This window comes from Dendrobates tinctorius, unplaced genomic scaffold (genome assembly GCF_039654945.1).
Source record: "Dendrobates tinctorius isolate UK_male_01 unplaced genomic scaffold, ASM3965494v1 ptg000011l, whole genome shotgun sequence".
Taxonomy (NCBI): domain Eukaryota; kingdom Metazoa; phylum Chordata; class Amphibia; order Anura; family Dendrobatidae; genus Dendrobates; species Dendrobates tinctorius.
The window spans coordinates 17,805,666-17,827,795 of NW_027361679.1; the positions used below are offsets into that span (position 1 = coordinate 17,805,666).

General features: G+C 40.1%; 1 protein-coding gene across 1 annotated transcript in view; it reads right to left on the reverse strand.

Moving 5' to 3' along the window:
- The window catches only part of GRID2 (glutamate ionotropic receptor delta type subunit 2), a 2,095,611-nt gene that overhangs the window by 168,759 nt on the left and 1,904,722 nt on the right, over nucleotides 1–22,130 (reverse strand). Inside the window, exon 14 of the mRNA XM_073590055.1 lies at nucleotides 401–567. Within this exon, the coding sequence (XP_073446156.1) occupies nucleotides 401–567 (167 nt within the window). The remainder of the gene's footprint in view (nucleotides 1–400; nucleotides 568–22,130) is intronic.

The window sequence follows — 22,130 nt, forward strand, 5'->3', positions numbered from 1 at the left end:
CAATACATTTCAGTAGAGAATATTCTCATATAAGCACTGCTGCTGGTTCCCATTGACAAGAGTGTCATAAAATTTCACACATTTCTAGAGAGCAATATGAAACTTTTAATTGGACTATACCATTGACAACTCTCCAGCCTGCTAGCTTATAAAAGCGCAAATATACCATGAGAAGTAGGAAAAGCATATCGTGAAAAAATATTGCGCCATTACTCATTGCTACATTACCTAATAAAAAAACTTAAAAAAACTATAAGATGTCAGTTGTGAATAATTACCTGCCCTAGGTTAAACTTCAACATCTAGATATTCTTTTGGAGATGTGTAAGAAAAAAAGAGTTCTCCTTTCATTTTCTTAAAAATCTAACATTTAAAAAAAAAAAAAATAATGCAAACTTACCTTTGTGAGAAAATATCTCTATACGGGCTGCCATGTTGTAATGCTATGCCATAGCCTCGGTCAGCAATTGTATTTGCCACTGTGTAAAAGGAACAGTCTTGATCATTTATAGCCACATACTCCAGGACTGCTGCATCCCACACAAAAGCATAATTTCCATGTTTCACCTGTTCAAAAATAAAAAAGAACAATTTAAATGACAAGAGATATGTTTATGTAAGAGTAAAATATTTTAAATAGAGCTTTTCCATTCTTAAAGATGCTTTCCGCATTCAGATTTGTCCCTTCTATTGTCCAAAGCTGGGTAAAATAATAAAATTAGATGATACTCACTTTCCTATGGTACAATACTGGTCATTTCTCTATTAACACCACAAGAGTAAGAAAGTATAATTTGCCAAGTAAAACAAGTTTACTTATTCACAATAAAAAGTAAATCCTAGAGCCAATAGTAGCATAGTAGCAAGGTAGCTGCAAACCAAGAGCAGGGACTATAGACAACAGTATATAGAGTGACAGCAGTTCACATTATTTGAAATAAAGATAGCGCCTACTATTCTTTTCCTTTTCAATGGGATATATTGCATGAGAGAGTCACCTGTCATTGTGAAGTCCCCGCCGCCCCAACGCACGTTTCGCTTCTTCATCAGGCGGTGTGTGTTGGGGAGGGGGGCGGACCGGGTTAAATCACAAATGACCATCCAGCAGCGACTTAAAGAAAGCAATAGACCCAGGGAGAGTGAGTATCATCTGATTTTATTATTTTTACACAGTTGAGAGAGGAAATGTGATAGTGGAAATCCCATTTAAATACTATTTCGAGGATATAGAAATATTATTCAGCTAAATAAACATTCTTGTCCAGTCCAAAATAAATCCATGTTGCTACTAATTTATAATGTGAGCATAAACTAAGCAATGACTCATTTCAGGCACACTTTGAGTTCTTAAAGAGGTTATGTCCTATACAAGATATGTCTATGGTAGAATAAATAAATGTATGATTGGTGGAGTTATGGCTGCTGGGAAAATCAAAATCACAAGAACTGTGGTCCCAAATTTCCATTTGTCATTAAAATAATACTGAACATGTGTGACCGCTACTTTATTAGAGAGGTACTGACATTCATATTTCTGTAGCAAAGCCTCTATTCTAAAGCCTATGCAGACCTACAGCATGTACATTTCTGTGAACCTGAGAACATCAATAAGACAAGAAGAAGAAAAAGATCACTGATGAAACGCCTGACAATCATCAAAATTATTTCAGGGAAAACTCCTTCATCATCTTGAGCTTTTCCATTTTTGAGTTTCCAACTTTTGCTTCCCTTTTTCCTACAGCCATAACCTTAGTATTTTTCGATCAATATGGCCATGGGAGGGCTAGATATTTGTGGAATGAGTTTTACTTTTGAATGACACAATTGGTTTTGCTATATAGTGTACTGGAAAACAGGAAAAAATTCAAGGTGCGGTGAAATTGCAAAAAAGTGCAATTCCATAATTGTTTTGTTTTTTACCATTTCCACTAAATGCAAAAACTGACCGGCCATGGCCATTAGGATTCTCCAGGTCATTATGAGTTTGTAGAAACCAAACAGGTATAGGTTCTATTTTATGTAAGTGGTGAAAAAAAAATCCAAAGTTTCTACAAAAAAAAAAGTCGCCATTTTCTGAGTCCCGTATATCTCCATTTTTCGGGGCTGGGTGAGGGCTTATTTTTTGCGCGCTAAGCTGACATTTTCATTGATACCATTTTGGTTTAGGTACAATCTTTTGATCACCTATTATTGCATTTTAATGCAATGTTGTGGCGACCAAAAAAAAACATATTTCTGATGTCTTGATTATTTTTCTTGTTATGCTGTTTACTGATCGGATTAATTATTTTTATATATTAATAGATCAGGCAATTCTGAACGTGGCTATAAAAAATATGTGTATTTTTTTCTTATTTTATTTTGAATGAGGCAAAAGGGGGAGTGATTTGAACTTTTATATTTTTTATTCTTTTATATTTTTAAACACTTTTTTTTTACTTTACACTTGCTTCAATAGTCTCCATGAGTCTAGAAGATGCGATCATCTGATCACTTCTGTTACACACATCAGGGCTTTAGCCCTGCTTTGTGTAGCAGAAATTCTCACTTGCTATGAGTGCTGACTGCTGGGTGGCGCTCATAGCTATCCGGCAATGACAACCACGGGGGTCTCCTGCAGACCCCGCGTTGTCATGCCAACCCATCGAAGACTCATGGCCATGTGACATGGGCACCGATGGATAGAATTAGTGAAGCGCTTCCAGCACAAGCATGTTAAATGCTGCTCTCAGAGATTGACTGCGGCATTTAACATGTTAACAGCCATGGGTGGATTGTGATTCCACCTAAGGAAGTTAGGGGCACATGTCAGCTGATGAAATGAGCTGACATATGCTGGAAAAGTTGCGGGCTCAGCACTGGAGCCCACAGCAAATAGGGGAAGCCAACCTTAGACGAACTGTAATTATACATCCAAAGTGGTAACTGGGTCAAAGGGTGTGACGATACTGCTTTATTCTTAAATAGGCCATACATTTTCCAGTAGGCCAAGAGACATAAGCCATTGTTCATATGAGCCTGGACATTGACTCTTGAATTGATTTTTTTTAGAATTTTGAAGGGTTGCTGTTTGCTTATTATATCAGCTCCTACAGTTTATTGTGCTGCTATCCTTGGAGGACAGAAATTCGGGGTCAATGAACAATCGATGTTTGCTAACATGTTGATTACCCATTGTACAAGACCATGCAGCTTGTTGACCTGCAAACATTGAGGGACAAACTATGCAGATTGATTGAATAATAACAATAAGAGTTGACCTCATTCCACCTTCCTCCTGACTGGTGGATGATGGCCTGAAGGATAAGATGTGGGTATAAAAAGTGATCATTCTCCTTCTGCAGAGATACTTTACAAAACAGCAGTCAGGCACCATGGCCCCAACCGGAGGAATATAGATTTGATCCACTGCCCAAACCTGAGCCATGAAGCACCCATATTGGGACTGTCAGCTTCCTAAGCTTGTCTTTACCTCCTTTCTGTGGGTGTCCACCAATAGTGGTGTGCCACTGGTGGTGGGAGTAGTCGAACTTGCAAGCCCCGAAGTCGTAGCTGTTCTAATGGCGGTGAGCAAACAGAAGGGTGAGACACTGTAATTTGCACAATGTGATGTACTTGCTGGGACAGTACAATGTGTTATTGTCTTTTAGTGGCTCAAAAAAGTATTAATATACTGTTTTACCCTCACCCTGTGATGTCTGAACAGTACTTTGCCCTCTGGGAAAGAGTGCAGTCATTTAGTGGGATGAGCCCTGATCCATGAGGTTTTTCTAAAGACAGCTAGGTTAAAGGAAGTGCAGAGAAGGGTGAACATGCAAAATCCCACCCAGAATATGATGGGAAACCAAAAATGGGAAAAAGAGAAACACCTGGAGAAGAGTAGAGCAAAAAAAGAAAACAAAGGCAATAGAAGCCAGCAGCAATTGGACAGGGAAGAAAGGGCAATTGCTCAGCAGAGAGAGAAACTGACTACACAGCAACATGTCACTAGATTGAATCCCTAACTGAGCTATGATAGCTTGATTCACATACATGGTCCCCTTGATCAGTGGGTCTCTAACTAGCTTGACCCCTAGCAATCCTACATTTATACTGTATTCTATTCTGTGAATACTTGATAGATGTTGTTTCTGGGATAACCCATTTAATGTTAGTATCCTTTTAAATGTAGAATTCATGAATCACATGGTTAATATGTCAATTGGTCATTTGTGGTGGCGCCTGCTAAAGGCCTCCATGCACATTAGATTAAAGTTAACCAAAGTAGCTGATTTAGGAGTAGTATTTGACCATTGGATTGTTTTTTTCCAAGGAGAGAACTGGCAATCCATAGTTGTATGGCAGTGGTTTTTTTCTCCCCTCCCTGTTAACAATGAACAATTGCTTGACTGACTCAAGCATGGCTATAGGGGAACAAAGAAAGATAGCTGTGGTCAAATTTGTTTCTGTCCAGCTGCAATCTAAGTTGTATGACTTGCAGACTTACCGTATATACTTGAGTATAAGCCGACCCTAGTATAAGCCGAGGACCCTAATTTTGCCACGGAAAACAGGGTAAGCTTATTGACTCGAGTATAAGCCAGGTATGTATTGTCCCCTCATCCCTGTCCTGCTCTGTGTGGCTCTCCCCCCTCCCAGTATGCATGGCTTGGCTCCCCTGTCCCATCCTTCTATGTATTCAATACAAAAAACACGGTGGGCACCACATTAGATATGCACGATGAAGATGACCGGGTGCTACTATACGCCAAGAAGTAGATGTATATAAGGAGAAGAACAGAAGTGCAGGAACCAGTGCACACTCAGCCGAAGTGAAAAATACAAAAAGCATTATCTAATATATAAAGCTCAAAGTGTGTATGTATGTATGTGTGTATGTATGTGTGTGTGTATGTGTGTGTATGTGTGTGTGTATGTCTGGGATAGGCATCCGCACCGTCGCAGCTACAGCCACAAAATTTGGCACAGTCACACATCTGGACCCCGAGAGCGTCCTAAGCTATGTTGTGAGGCAAAATTTTAACCCCGCGCGTTCCAATTCACCAAACAATTTTGCCCCTATCTACATACTGGGGGAAAAAGTGTGTGTGCGTCAAGCCCCGCCCCTCATTATGATGTCACAATGGTTGCCATGGCGACGCTGATGTCATCATAGGTTGCAAGCCCCACCGCCGCTCATTATGATGTCATAATGGTTGACTATGGGATGGAGGATGTGTGATGGGTATATGGGCACTGGACTATGGGATGGAGGATATGTATGACGGGTATATGGGCACGGGACTATGGGATAAATAAATAATCATCTTTACTTTTAATAAATAATAATCTTTATTTTTATATAGCGCTAACATATTCCGCAGCACTTTACATTTTTGCACACATCATCATCACAATCTAAATTCCCTATTAGTATGTCTTTAGAATGTGGGAGGAAACCGGAGTGCCCGGAGGAAACCCATGCAAACACGGGGAGAACATACAAACTCCTTGCAGATGTTGTCCTTGGTGGGATTCGAACCCAGGACCCCAGCGCTGCAAGGCTGAAGCGCTAACCACTGAGCCACCGTGCTGCCCCTATGTATATGGGCACAGGACTATGGGATGGAGGATATGTATGATGGGTATATGGGCACAGGACTATGGGATGGAGGATATTTATGATGGGTATATGGGCACGGGACTATGGGATGGCGGATATGTATGATGGGTATATGGGCACAGGACTATGGGATGGAGGATATTTATGATGGGTATATGGGCATGGGACTATGGGATGGCGGATATGTATGATGGGTATATGGGCATGGGACTATGGGATGGAGGATATGTATGATGGGTATATAGGCACGGGAATATGGGATGGAGGATATGTATGCTTGGTATATGGACATGTGACTATGAGATGAAGGATGTATGATGGGTATATGGGCACTCGACTATGGGATGGAGGATATGTATGATGGGTATATGGGCATGTGACTCTGAGATGAAGGATATATGATGGGTATATGGACACTCGACTATGGGATGGAGGATATGCATGATGGGTATATGGGCACGGGACTATGGGATGGCAGATATGTATGATGGGTATATGGGCATGGGACTATGGGATGGAGGATATGTATGATGGGTATATAGGCACGGGACTATGGGATGGAGGATATGTATGATGGGTATATGGACATGTGACTATGAGATGAAGGATGTATGATGGGTATATGGGCACTCGACTATGGGATGGAGGATATGTATGATGGGTATATGGGCACGGGCCTATGGGATCGTGGATATGTATGATGGGTATATGGGCACGAGACTATGGGATGGAGGATAATTATAATTTGCTATAACTAACCACAGTTAGCTACTATGCCCGGGCAGTGCCGGACTCTTCAGCTAGTTTAACATAAATGCCCTACAGACAAATAGACATACAATATAAAATCACAATTAAAATAACAACATGCAAAGGCAGATCAGACCTGACATATTAGGTAGATATAAAATTGACAATTGTGGGTACAAATAATAGTGGTTAACAAACCAATGAGTGGACACCACACATAACATCATGGGCAAGGAAATAGATCTAATCAAAATTGTATATCGTGCATCACATATATAAACATCCTACAAAAATTCCTCACATATAATTAAACTGGCGCAATGTAATCTAATTTAATCCACAATCAAATGCCAAAAAGGATGATATAATAGATCAGGCTATATAAACTATAGCTACTGAACAGATGGATAAAGTGCAAAATCTCTATATGACATGCCCCACTTCTCTGGCTCTATGAAGCCAGAGCAGTCAATTAAAGAAGAGGGGATGGAGATAGAGGGAAAACAAGCAGGCGGGAAGGTGAATTTAAATAATTGTTCGCAGTGAAGCAATAAGCGCCTGTACTTGGTTGAACAGTCATTCGGTGCTGATAGGGTCCCTTTAAACTTAAGTCCCCTCTCATACTCACCTTCTGACTGTAGTCTGAAGCTATGTCATAAGCTGTTAAAACAGTCTACCTTTTCATGGTGGCGGCTTAAAAAATCTTTTAGTCAAAACAAAGGCTGATGGCTGTATATGTGATATGGTGTTAATCTGTGATTGATGAGGACGTGGTGCAGGAGTTTTTCCAAGAGTGGGCGGTGGGACTGTGGAAGGTTTGAGGGGTGGAAGCGGAGCTGGGTGGTGCCTGGGAGGATTCTCAAGGGGGCCCCAAAATTTTGACAGTATGGGGCCCTGAAATTCCTAGTGGCAGCCCTACCTATGAATACTGAGCTCTTTATAAAACCTTGCCCACTCCTCTGGTTGACAATTTTCTGTGTGCAATATGCATAAAAAAAAATCAAAAAGTCTTAAATTTTATGGGCTAGAGTAAGAAATGAAAAATCATCTTAAAACGCTACATTCATGCATAGGGAGAATCTGCTCTGAGCACGAATTCTCTAAATTCTTCTGGTTGTAAAGTGTTTAACTATAACTTTGCTGTTATGCTTCAAATCCATTTTCAGTACTCCTTGAAGACTACCTGTGATCAGAGCGGCTTTGTAAATTTGTTCAATGTCAGAAGCTTTTATTTAGGTTAAGATTAAAGCTCTGCAGCTTTGATTCTTTATTTTGACTGTGATTGAGCTAGTTTCTCAACTTTAACAAAGTCAAGGATTTAACACAGTTATGATCAACATCATCTTGATTTCTTTAGAAAATGAATTCTTAAGCACTCATAGCACACAATATTTCATTAGATATCATGAATTTATTCCAGCTGCAAGTTTTGCTTTTATTGAAGATATTTACATCTTTGACCTTTTAAACCAATCCTAATACACTATGATAACATGTACAGTAAGATATAGAAAGTGAACTGTAAAAGAAGCATTAACATAAGAATACAAGGAAAATAGTAATCTGCCAACATACAGTACAGACTAAAAGTTTGGACACACCTTCTCATTCAAAAAGTTTTCTTTATTTTCATGACTACGAAAATAGTAGATTCACTCTGAAAGCATCAAAACTATGAATTAACACATGTGGAATTATATAATTAACAAAAAAGTGTGAAAAACTGAAAATACTGTATGTCTTATATTCTAGCTTCTTCAAAGTAGACACCTTTTGCTTTAATTACTGCTTTGCACACTCTTGGCATTCTCTTGATGAGCTTCAAGAGGTAGTCACCGGAAATGGTTTTCACTTCACAGGTGTGCCCTGTCAGGTTTAATAAGTGGGATTTCTTGCCTTATAAATGGGGTTGGGACCATCAGTTGTGTTGTGCAGAAGTCTGGTGGATACACAGCTGATAGTCCTACTGAATAGACTGTTAGATTTTGTATTATGGCAAGAAAAAAGCAGCTAGGTAAAGAAAAATGAGTGGCCATCATTACTTTAAGAAATGAAGGTCAGTCCAAAAAATTGGGAAAACTTTGAAAGTGTCCCCAAGTGCAGTGGCAAAAACCATCAAGCGCTGCAAAGAAACTGGCTCACATGAGGACCGCCCCAGGAAAGGAAGACCAAGAGTCACCTCTGCTGCGGAGGATAAGTTCATCCGAGTCACCAGCCTCAGAAATCGCAGGTTAACAGCAGCTCAGATTAGAGACCAGGTCAATGCCACACAGAGTTCTAGCAGCAGACACATCTCTACAACAACTGTTAAGAGGAGACTTTGTGCAGCAGGCCTTCATGGTAAAATAGCTGCTAGGAAGCCACTGCTAAGGACAGGCAACAAGCAGAAAAGACTTGTTTGGGCTAAAGAACACAAGGAATGGAAATTAGACGAGTGGAAATCTGTGCTTTGGTCTGATGAGTCCAAATTTGAGATCTTTGGTTCCAACCACCGACTCTTTGTGCGACGCAGAAAAGGTGAACGGATGGACTCTACATACCTGGTTCCCACCGAGAAGTATGGAGAAAGAGGTGTGATGGTGTGGGGGTGCTTTGCTGGTTACACTGTTGGGGATTTATTCAAAATTGAAGGCATACTGAACCAGCATGGCTACCATAACATCTTGCAGCGGCATGCTATTCCATCTGGTTTGCATTTAGTTGGGCCATCATTTATTTTTCAACAGGACAATGACCCCAAACACACCTCCAGGCTATTTGACCAAGAAGGAGAGTGATGGGGTGCTACGCCAGATGACCTGGCCTCCACAGTCACCAGACCTGAACCCAATCAAGATGGTTTGGGGTGAGCTGGACCGCAGAGTGAAGACAAAAGGGCCAACAAGTACTAAGCATCTCTGGGAACTCCTTCAAGACTGTTGGAAGACCATTTCTGGTGACTACCCCTTGAAGCTCATCAAGAGAATGCCAAGAGTGTGCAAAGCAGTAATCAAAGCAAAAGGTGGCTACTTTGAAGAACCTAGAATATAAGACATATTTTCAGTTGTTTCACACTTTTTTGTTAATTATATAATTCCACATGTGTTAATTCATAGATCTGATGCCTTCAGAGTGAATCTACAATTTTCATAGTCATGAAAATAAAGAAAACTCTTTGAATGAGAAGGTGTGTCCAAACTTTTGGTCTATACTGTACACTACAACAACTTTTTACCAGCAGTTTTCAAAATGCAAGTATTATCCCCTTTCCCACCTTGGACGTATCCAAACATCACTGTGACCTGTGCCTTATTGACCTGGGATGGATGGATACGTTCAGGCGATTGTGCGCTCATATAGGCTGCTCATGCATGATTGCCGCTGGGTGTCAGCTGATTCTGACAGCTGACACCCAGCGCTTAGTACAAGGAGTGGTCCTGCAATGCTCTTGGCCCTTTAACCCCCTAAATGCTGTGATCAAACTAGATTCCAGCATTTTGGGAGCAGGCAGAGGGAAGACAACCTCTCTGCCTTGAAGCAGAGACCCCGTGAAGTCATCACTGGAGCCCGATCGTTGCCATGGTAACCCGATGTTGTAATGATGACATTTGAGGCATCAGAGCTAGCAAAGTTGTTGATCATGCTTAGAGCATGATCAGCAACTTTGCCTGTCAGTGCGGTGCTGACAGTTTGCATAACATGGGGATGCTCATGCATCCCCATGCTATAAAAGCGATCAGCCTGCAAAAAATGAAAGATCCATAGTGGGACAAAGTAAAAAAGTAAAAAAAAGTCTTAAAAAATCATAAAAATATATATAAAAAATAAATACTGTATATTGTACCCATAAAGAAATAGTTTTATGAAAAAAAAAACAAAAAAACAATAAAAGTACACATATTTGGTATTGCCACGTCCAGATCAACCCAACCTACGAAATTGTCCCATTTGTTAACTTCTTTAGTGAACACCATAAAAAAAGCAAAAAACAATGCTTTATCATAATACTGCTGAACAAAAAGTGGAATAAAACACAATGAACAAGACGAATATAAATATATATGGTACCACTGAAAACATTATCTTGTACCTCAAAAAACAAGCAACCATACAGTTCCATCAGTGGAAAATTAACAGTTATATAAATCAAAATAAAACGCTGAAAAAATTATTTTTTTCTATAGAATAGTTTTTATTGTGTAAAAGCACCAAAACATAAAAAAACTATATAAATGTAATATCCTTGTAATTTTACAGAGCTGAAGAATAAAACTGCCTTATTTTACCACAAGCATAATGACATAACCCCCCCAAACAATTCCTGAATTGCTGTTTTTTGTGCATTCTGCCTCCCCAAAATCGGTATAGAAAGCGATCAAAAAATGTCATGTGTCTGATAATGGAACCAATAAAAGCGTCATCCAGCAAAATACAAGCCCTCATATGACTCTGTCGGATGAAATATGGAGAAATTATAGCTCTCAAAATATGGTGATGCAAAAACTAGTTTTTGCAATAAAAAGCATTTTTTAGCATGTGATAGCAGCCAAGCATAAAAAACCTGATATAAATCTGGTATTGCACAGACCAGAAGAATAAAGACGTCTAATCTAAGCACGAGGAACAGCGTAAAAAATAAATAAAACCAATTTTTCTCAAGCAGTTTTGTTCATTCTGCCTCCCAAAGATTGCAGTAATGCTCGGCGCACATTTATCCCATGTAAATCTGTGAAATACGTGATTCAGACAGAATCCCTGGGGAAAGATTTTCTATAATGATGCAGATGGAGGCACTCTAGATGGCATAGGACTTGTGATCTGGCAGTGTCCATCTTTTTAGGACTGAATAAAAGTGCTGTCAGGCACAGTTTTGTGCTCTTCTGAAAAAAAGGACACCGTTAATCAGAGGTCAGATGGAGTCCAGAGTAAAGGCCCCATCACACATAGCAACTCACCAGTGATCCCGACAATGATATCAACGTGTCAGGATTGCTGGTGAGTCGGTACATGATCACTGGTGAGCTGTCAGACAGACAGCTTCACCAGCGATCAGGACCAGTGACGCCGCGCGCACGGCGTCGCTGTGTACTTTAGTTACCAGCGCGCTGATGCAGGGAGCTGGTAACTAAGGTACACATCGGGTTTCTAAGGGACGTGCGTCACTTGGAAGCCCGATGTATACCTTAGTTACCAGCTCCCTTCATCAGCGCGCTGGTAACTAGGGTACACAGATGGTTTCTAAGCACAGCACTGTGCTTAGAAACCCTGTGTTTATCTTAGTTACCAGCTGATCGCTGGTTTCCCGCCTGTCACACGCAGCGATGCGTGCTGGCCAGCAGGAGACCAGCGATCAAAAAAATGTCCTGGCCATTCCAGGATGATCAGCGATACCCGGCAGGGGGGCCGGTCGCTGGTCAGTGTCACACACAGCGATCTCGCTGGTGAGATCGCTGTTACGTCACAAAACTCATGATTCAGCAGCGATCTCGCTAGCGAGATCGCTATGTGTAATGGGGCCCTTACTCTGCAGCCTCATTATAGTGAATAGATCCCTCATCGGTTTCGTCTGAATCACAACACTCAGAGATTTAGATGGAAACCCCAAAGTAAATGGTCAGCGTGGAGCGCCGATAACTGTGATCCCAAAGGTTATGTAAAATGTTCCCAATAAAAGCTTCAACTCTATCCACAAAGGAAAGCAAGCCCCCACTCAGGTCCATCATTTGTTAACAGAAATATAGGGGGCTTCCATGTTACTGGTAGTACAATGCCTCTGGAACAGCAAAATAACTCCTCACCCCCCAAAAGAAATTCAGCAATTCTGCGCTCCAAAATCTAAATACCTCCCTCCCTTCTGAGCCCCAAAGTGTACCTAAACCACATATGGTTTCTACATATTTGCCATTTCTGAAGCAATGGGAGCCCACCTAACTTATGGGTGTATGTCTCCAGAATCACGAGCTGTGCATAACGAACTGGTGACTGGAATGTACTGGTCACTACAGCGTACTTGACACTACAATGGCAGTTTGCAATTTTCACTTGGCAACATTTATTGCTGCTTGCTTCTGGAAAATACCCATGGAGTCAAAATCGTTACAACACCTGTAGATAAATTCCCAAAGGGGTATAATTGCTAAAATGAGGTCATTTAATGGGGGATTCTGCTCTTCTAGCAAATAGGGGCTCTGTGTAGGAGTTCACAAACTATTCTAGGAAAATCTTCAGGAGGCAAATAGGACTCCATCCTTCATATGGCTAAGTAGTACTGTAAAGCCACATATGGGGTATTGCCATGTTCAGTAGAAATTGTGAGACAAATTATAGTGCCATTTTTACCAACTTCTTGTGTGAAAATGTAAAATCTGGGGCTAAAATTAAATTTTGGTGGTAGAAATGTAGTTATTTTTTTGTTCACTCCCCAATGGTATAAAATTCTATGACACACCCATGGTGTCAATATGATCACTGCACCCCTAGATGAATTCATTGAGAGGTGTAATTTGTTGTAAAATGGGGTCATTTATGGGGCGTTCTGCTGTTCTGGGAACTCAGGGCCTCTCCCAATTGGTCAAGGCACCTGCAAACCATAACAGTAAAATCTCCACTATAGTATGGCGCTCCTTCCCTACTGACCTTTGCACTGTGCCTAAAAAATATCTCCATTTTACATGTAGGGTATTGGCTCACTCAGGAAAAAATAGACCTCAGTTTGTTGCAAAAAAAATTCTTATTAACCCTAAGAAAAATTAAAAACTTAGGGCTAAAACATCATTTCAGTGGTAAAAATGTAATTTATTCTTTCTTCACTGCTCATTATTACAAAATTCTGTGAGGCACATGTGGTGTCAATATGATTACTGAACCCCTAGATGAATTCACTGGGGCGTGTAATTTGTAAAATGAGTTCACATATGAGGGGTTTCTGTTATTCTGGCTCCTCAGGGGCTCTGCCAATGTGACATGGCACCCTAAAACCATTCCAGCAAAGTGTGAACTCCAATATGGTGCCTCTTCTCTTCTGAGCTTTGCACTGTGCTTCAAAAGTAGTATTCCCCCACGTATAAGGGGTATCGGCGTACTCAGGAGAAATTGCACAACATATTGTAAGATGCAATTCCTCCTGTTACCCTTGTGAAAATAAAAAATGGGGCTAAAATACCATTTTTGTGGATAAAATGTTTTTTATTTTCATGGTTCAACATTGAAACTTCTGTGAAGCACCTGGGGGGTCAAAGTGCTCACCATACATCTAAATACATTGCTTGAGGGGTTTAGTTTCCAAAATGGGATTATTTTCCATTTTTTAGAAAATTTTCATTCAAAAAGTCAAATGACACTCCTTCCCTTCCAAGCCCTGCCATGCACCCAAAGAGTAGTTTTCTCCCACATATGAGGTGTCACGTAATCAGGAGAAATTGCACAACAATTTGTATGGTGCAATTTCTCCTGTTGCCCTTAAGAAAATGCATTGTCAGTGAGTTCACCGCAGTTCAGCTTGGCTGGGAACGCAGCCTCAATAATTGGAGGTAACCTTACTGAGGTCACCGCTGCTCACTGATGCTGTGCTCACAACAGCTCATTCATCAGTGGTTCAATGGAATGGGCATTAGGTGAGTATAACTGTGTTTGTTATTTTTAAACAAAAAAAGGAAAAGTGTGTTTAGTTTTAATTTCAAATAAAAGACTTTATACTTTTTGTGTCTTTATTTACAATGCAACTATATGATTAGTAATGGAGAGGTGACTTATAAACATCTCTCCATTACTAATCCGTGGGCTTGAAGTCACAAGACAATACAAAGGTGACATTAGCTCCACAAATATGAACCCCACTTGCCACCATTAGAGGGCAAGTTGGAAGAGTTGGAAAAAGCATCAGAATTGCCACATCTATTAAATGTGCCTTTTCTGGGTGGCTGCAGGCTGCTATTTTTAGGCATGGGGAACAATATTCATGGACCCTTATCAGCCTGAGAATACCAGTCCCCAGCTGTCTGCTTTAGCAAAGCTGGTTGCCAAAAATGGGGGACCCCCCGCTGTTTTTTAAATTATTTATTTAAATAATTAAAAAGCAGCATGGGTACCCCTCTATTCTTGATAACCAGCCTTGCTAATGCTGACAGCTGAGGGTTGCATCAGTTTCAGTTTTGCCTGGCTAGTTATCAAAAGTACAAGGGAACCCACGTTGTTTCTTTTCTATTATTTATGTAGAGCGCAGGTGCTTGCTGATGAATACTCCCATCAGCCACCGCCTGCTCTCATTGTTATTAGCGGCAGCAGACGTAGTCTGATGGAAGCAGTAGTCCCATCAGCCTGTGTCAGTGACCAGAGGTAAACTTTATACCTCCGATCACAGCTGTGGGCTCACACTGTCATCTGACAGAGTGGGAACCATGGCTGTCTGACTGGCAGTAATGACTTTAACAGCGTGGCAAAAGAATATTTGGACCCCCATTCAAGTGAATGGGGTCTGGGTTCAGGTCTGGGTACTGTTCTGGTACCTGAACCCAAACTTTTTGTAACTATTCGGCTGGACCCGCAGAACCTGAACATCCAGGGGTCCGCCCATGTCTAGTTATTTATTAACTATTTTGTGTGACACATCTCTCTAATTTAGTGCTTAAGAATTCAAAGTTTGAAAATTGCTATATTTTCCAAATTTCCAATTTTTTTCACAAATAAACGCAAGTTATATCGAAGAAATTTTTACAACTATCATGAAGTACAATATGTAACAAAAACAATCTCAGAATCAGTGAGATACATTGAAACATTTCAGAGTTATTACCTCATAAAAAGACACTGGTCATAATTGTAAAAATTAGCCTGGTCATTAACGTGCAAAGTATCTTGGGTGGTATAAGGGGTTAAAGGATAATGACACTTTTAGTTACTTTTTTATTTAAATGCTTGTATTTTGGCAAAAAATAATTTTTGCAATTAATTTTCATAAAAATGTTGCACTGTTTTATTTTTTAAAGGAAATTACTTTGAAAGTATCGACCTGCCTAAGCCACTTATATGGGCATGCAGGTCATAAAAAGTTGAATGCACTGATATCTTCAAATCTTTGATCCATGCAGTTATTCCAGAAAAATCCATGTTTTTCTTAATATGTAAATGACTTGCTAAGATCACTGGAAGGGAAAGAGCACAGATCGCTACCATCCTTCCTTCTGCATAGTGTTCTGCCTTTTTGGGTGACTTCATCACAGAACAAAATTGAAAACATTGCCCATATAAGGCAGAACTCTGTGCATAAGATAGGACAATGGTGATCAGCACATGCACATGACTTTATGAATGGAGTCATAAATAATGCATCAAGGGGATCAATTTACATACGGAAGTATCATTAAGCATTAACCCCTTCACGACATGCACCGTACTACTACTGTGCATGTTATGTCTCTCCCTTTGATGTGGGCTCCGGCACTGAGCCAACATCTTTTCTGGCACATATCAGCTGATTTGGACAGCTGACATGTGCCCGAAACAGCCACGGGTGGAATTGCGATCCATCTGCGGCTGATAGCTCATTAAATGCCGTTGTCAAACTCTGACAGCGGCATTTAACGCATGATTCCGGCAAGCGTGCAGAAAATCCATCATGTGATCATGGGTGACCAAAGGGTTAACATGACAACCAAAGGTCTCCAGCAGACTTCTATGGTTGTCACTGCTGGATTGCTATGAGAGCTTCCGGGTGGTCGGCAATAACCCGATTAGCTCTGCTACAAACAGGCGATAATCAGATTGCCTGTATGCAGCAGAGCCGATCGGGTTATGGCAGCTTCTAGTCTCTCATGGACACTATTGAAGCATGCCAAAAGTGAGCAAAAAATGTTTTTAAAAATATTAAAAAATAAAAAATATAAAAGTTAAAATCACACTCTTTTGCCCCATTCAAAATAAAATAATAAAAAAAATCAAACATACATTCGGTATTGCCATGTTTAGAATCGCCCAATCTATCAATATAAAAAAGAATTAACCCGGTCACTAAACGGCGTAACGAGAAAAAAAATCAAAACACTAGTATCACGTATTTTTGTTTGCCACAACATTGCATTAAAATGCAATAACGGGTGATAAAAAGATCAAATCTGCACCAAAATTGTATCATTAAAAATGTTACTTCAGCACGCAAAAAATAAGTTCTCACCCAACCCATGATCATGAAAAATTGAAATGCTACGGGTCTCAGAAAATAGCGCAATTTTTTTTAACAAACTTTGCACTTTTTTTCACCACTTAGATAAAAAAGAACCTAGATATGTTTGGTGTCAATGAACTCGTAATGACCTGGAGAATCTTAATGGCAGGTTATTATGGTTTAGCATTTGGTGAACATGGTAAAAAAAATCCAAAAAACCCTTTTTTTTGCAATTTCAACGCACTTAGAATTTTTTTCCCATTGTTGAGTACATGATGTGGTAAAACCAATGGTGTCATATAAAAGTACTACTTGTCCCGCAAAAATCAAGCCCTCATATGGCCATATTGACGGAAAACTAAAAAAGTTGTGGCTCTGGGAAGAAGGGGAGCGAAAAACAGAAACGCAAACATGAAAAAGGGCTTTGTCATGAAGGGATTAAAATATACTCTGGATGCTTACTCTTGGACTTTCTGTTCCACTCAAAGATCTTAACACCTCATTTCAGGAAAAAAGTGGGGTTCTCAGTAATAAGTCAATAGATTGCAGTTATCAAGTTATCAATCTATTCAACTTTTTATGACCTCCATGCTCATATAGATTGTTTAGGAGGGTTGATCCTTTTGATTAGAGATCACTTGGCATAACCCTTGTCCATGGTCCAGGTCAATCTTCTCTAGACATGGAAAGGATTTGTGCAAATTTTCTGATCTTTCTGGTTAACCAGTGCTGCACTTTATTCACCACCTTGGCATGTGGCACACAGGTGACATCATGCCAGTCCAGCTAATAATAAGCCAAGCTTGGGATCCCAAACTGCAAGGACATTCATGCAGCTCTGGTCCACGGCCATAGAGCTCTAACTTGGACCATTGACCAGAGTTGCTGGAAGCAGTCTGCTTCTCTCTACATTTGAGAGATTCCTTTTAAGACTCTTTGCTTTCTTTGGGCAAACTTAACTGCAGACTGAATTTAAAATGATTCCTCAAAAACAGTTATCCCCTAAACATATGATAGAGGTTAATTTCCTAGTAGCTGTGGGTCTCACTGCTGTGTACCCCATTGATCTTGAGATTCAGTCTCTAAATTGAAGGGAGCCTAGGGATGGAATGCTTGGCCCTTGTTCTATTCATTGTAAAAGGGATGGATAGAAATAGCTGAGAACAGTGCTCAGCTTTCTCCTGAAGTTCCATTGACTATAAGTGAAGGAGAGGATGAGCATGCACATCTCCACTCCATTAAAGACAGGGCTGCAGAGCCCCATTCTCAGGATTGAAGATCCCTGGTTTCAGTATCACAAAAGGGTTCCAGCAATCCAACCCCAGTGATCAGCTTACTATTCCCTATCATATGGATAGAGGATAAGGTGTTTTTTTTGTAGAGGGGAAATCTTTTAACTATGAATATGTCAAACAGCTCATTCTTAATAGGAGTTGTAACTACTCTCTCTATTACTAATTTAAGGTGTCCTTCAATGTGGTCATCAATCAGATGCCTATGCGGCATTGAAACGTGTTGTGAATTAAAAATCTTTTTATCATCATCATTGTTGAAAAATTTTTTTTACTCCAGCAGCGCAGCCCACCTTACATGTTTTATTCAACCAGATCCAATATTTTCTGGAGGATTTTTCCACCAGCCTCGGGGCAGCAAGAGCTACAAAGGAGTTGTGCCTGTTGCAACTCCACCAGGTGAGCATAACCAGCATTTACCACTGTCACTCTCTAGGGCAGTGTTTCTCAACTACTGTCCTCAAGACCCATCAACAGGTCAAGTTTTTAGGATATCCTTAGTATTGCACAAGTGATAACATCACCTGCTTAAGCATTAATTCCAACACCAATACAATACTAAGGAAATCCTGAAAACATGACCAGTTGGTGGCTTTTGAGGACTGGAGTTGAGAAACACTGCTCTAGAATATCACCCTATTGTGCACTCTGTTCCCACATCTTAGTTTATTCATTAAAGTCATTTTGAGAGCCATGTTTCTATGTGAGATTACCTTTTGTAAATCTGTAGGCTATACAGATACTATAAGAATAAAACCATTCCATAATATGGTTATGCTCACCAGCTCATATACAGTTGTGAGTTAGCAATGTATGCTATTTTGTCAGTATTTCTATATTTCAGTTGTCTAGTTTTGAAAAAGCAAACCTATTATTGCAGTCTTGAAACCACTTACAAGCTGCTGTTGACACATCTGTTAGTCAAGTTATGGCCAACTAAAAAAAGCAGTTCTAAAATGTTTCTGCTTTTCACTTGGCAATCATTTGGACTGAAGACCAGGGTGGAATATGGAACATGATATAATTGTTTGTTTTGGCTTTTTTCTTTTTATTAGAACATTATCTATGTTAGCCTGCTACAAGTTTTCTCTTTCAAGCACTTTGAGAGCAAAATTGTGTCCTCTTGTGAATGGATGGTGGGTTTAATTGGCTCGTAAATAAATACCTGAATAAAGTACAGCTCATTAGAAGAAAATAATTTAACGCAGTCATTAGGTTTTCTTGTTTTTACATGTGAATGGCTAAACTATGTAGTAATACAAACCACATTTAAAATTAAAGAAGTATTGTCATCAAAGTTTTTATCTTCTTAATGTATTGCATTCATTATATTGTTTGGTACTGTGTACTTACAAGTGTTCATTTTACCCATCTACCCAGATTATTCTTCTGTTTTCCATTAGGTCTATAACATCACGGGATTAAAAACTGACTAGCTAATTCCTTCTATGCTCTATGTAGAAAAAGGATGTCAATATTCCCTGTATGAGTCGTGAGTAGAGATGGGCGAATCCAAACAGTAAGGGTTCTTTTACACTTGCCTGTTTTTTTACGGGCCGCTCTTGCGCACCGTATTGCTGTGATTTTTACAGTCTCCCGCAAAAATGGGGCACAAAAAAACCTTCTCCGATTGCTGTTTTTCCCTGTTGTATCAAGTTGGAGGGAAAAAAAACAGTGATCCGCAAATACGGTGTACCGCAAAAACAAGCTACTGTTGTTTTTGTGGTACCATTGATTTAAATGGAGACTGTGTCAGTGAGCCGTGAAAAATATCAAGCAAGCTTGATTATTATTTTTTCACTGCCATATATACAGCCCTCACGGCCATACGGCACACGGCGCTCCGATGTATTTTTGCGGGCCATTTTTGCAGCCCCATGGAAGTCTATTGGGGCTGCAAAAATGGCCTTCAAAAACATGGCAAGTGTAAAAGAACCCTTAAGTTCTACGTCCATACGGAACACCTACTGTTCAGGCACGGACGTTGAACACGGACTTCACCAGGAAGTCCCTGTTACTGTTTTGAGTTGTGAGTTCATCCCCCCAAACAACTCGTGTTTGTCGCATTGTCATGTGCAAGATAGCACAGCAAACCCTGCTTCTGATCGATAGTAAAATAATCACTGCCGTTCAGACAGCCCCGATTCCCACATTGTCAAAAGACAGCGTGAGCGCGCAGCTGTAGTCAAAGGTATAATGTTTATCTGTCAGTTTTGACTCAGTCGATATAGAAAATAAAGGCAAACCCAAGCAGTTTTTTAAAAAAATATTTATTTACAGCGAGGGCACTGGCTGATGAACACTCCCATCAGCCACTTCTGCTCTCAATGTTATTAGCGCCATAAGGTGTCGGCTGATGAGAGCAATAGTTCCATCAGCTGACACCAGTGACCGGAGGTAAACTTTATACCTCCCATTACAGCTGCGTGCTCATGCTGTCTTTTGACAGCATGGGAAACACGACTGTCTCACCAGCGGTGATGATTTTACCACCGATCAGAAGCAGTGTTTGCCACGCTGTCATTTGCATGGATGTTTGGACCCCCCATTCAAACAAATGGGGCCCGAGTTCGGGTCCACGTAGTCTTCTGGTACCCGAACCTGAACTTTTTGTAACTGTTCAGCCGAACCCTCGGGACCCAAACATTCAGATGTTCACTTATCTCTAGTCATGAGCCACTGCAAAAGTCCCTTGCAGGGTGGAGGAAAGAGCAGCTGGGTCAGGAGTTGAAGAGGGAAATAATAAAGGCACAAACAAAAGACTTCATGTTTCCACATAGAGCAGAGAAAACAGAAGAAATAGCTGGGTAAATGAGAAAAATGAGCAATTATGAGTGCATAGTGCCATATAATATGATTATTTCAATATATTAAGAGGATAAAAACTTTGATGGTAATGCTTCTTTAAGTGTTAATAGAATTTTTTAGTGGTAGCTATTCTGTAGTTTGCAACCTAAGTAAAAGAACAAAATCATAACCAGTGAAAAGTTAATAATGAAATTGTAAGATCTTGCTTATACAGTTGTGTGAAACATTATTTGCCACCTTCCTTTCCTATTCTTTTGCATGTTTCTTACACTTACCGTAAATATTTCAGATCACCAAACAAATTTAAATATTAGGCAAAGATAACACAAGTAAACGTAAAATGCAGTTTTTAAAGGAAGGTCTTTATTATTAAAGGGAATCTATCACCACATTTAACCTATCTAAACTATTAATCTGGGCATACAGTTTATAGACTTCTGAATAAAGTCCTCCCTGTGTGTCTCATATCAGCTGTTTTGTTCCTGAGAAATCATCTTTTATCACTTTATATAGGTGACCTCTTCCAGGATCCGAGGTGGATATGGTGCCTGGAGATAACTCTGTACCCAGAGGTTATTTTTAATTTAAGGAGGAGTTACCAGTGTGACATGACATGTTACCACTGTTACCAGTCTGATGTGTAATGACAGCTCTCTGCTCTCCTGATTAATGACACATCTGCAGGTTCCTCACAGCGTCAGTTTCCAGCTCACAGGCAGACAGCACTGCCATATTGTTGCAATACAACCTGCAGTGATCCTCAGTCTTCTGAACCGCCGCATGACCAACTCTACCCTGTCCTAGTGTATCCTCACAAATCCCCTGTAGACTGTGAGCCCTCGCAGGCAGGGTCCTTTCTCCTTCTGTACTTGTGTGTGCCTTGTTTTGCTCATGTTTATTGTACTTGTCTATATTTCCCCTTTCACATGTAAAGCACCATGGAATAAATGGCGCTATAAAATGCATAACAATAATAATAATAATAATAATAATAATACAGCAGAACTGAGACAGAAGTAAAAAATGTGTTTGCAAGAAGACAAATTTAATTTCTTCTGTTCTGTGTTGGTTACTTTCATGTAAAATAAGCTCTGGAGGCAGAGTTATCTTCCAGGCAACATCCTCCTCAAAGCCTGGAAGAGGTCACTTATATAAAATGATAAAAGATTATTTCTCAGCAACAACACAGCTGATATGAGACATGCAGGTAGGACTGTTTTAAGTATTATGTGCCCTGTATGCCCATATTAATTGTTTACATAGGTCAAATGTGGTGATAGATTCCCTTTAAAGGAAAAAGAAATCAGAACCTACAGGGCCCTTTGTGAAAAAGTGATTGCTCTCTCCTTAAATCATAAATTAACTGTGGTTTATCTCATCATTGGGAAGCAGAGTTCAAGTTGCTGAGCCCCACACAGGACTAATTACTGCCACACCTGTTTTCAATCAAGAGATTACTTAAATAAGATCTGCCTGACAAAGTGAAGTAGGCCAAAGATTCTCGAAAGCTAAACATCATGCCTCGATCCAAAGAAATTCT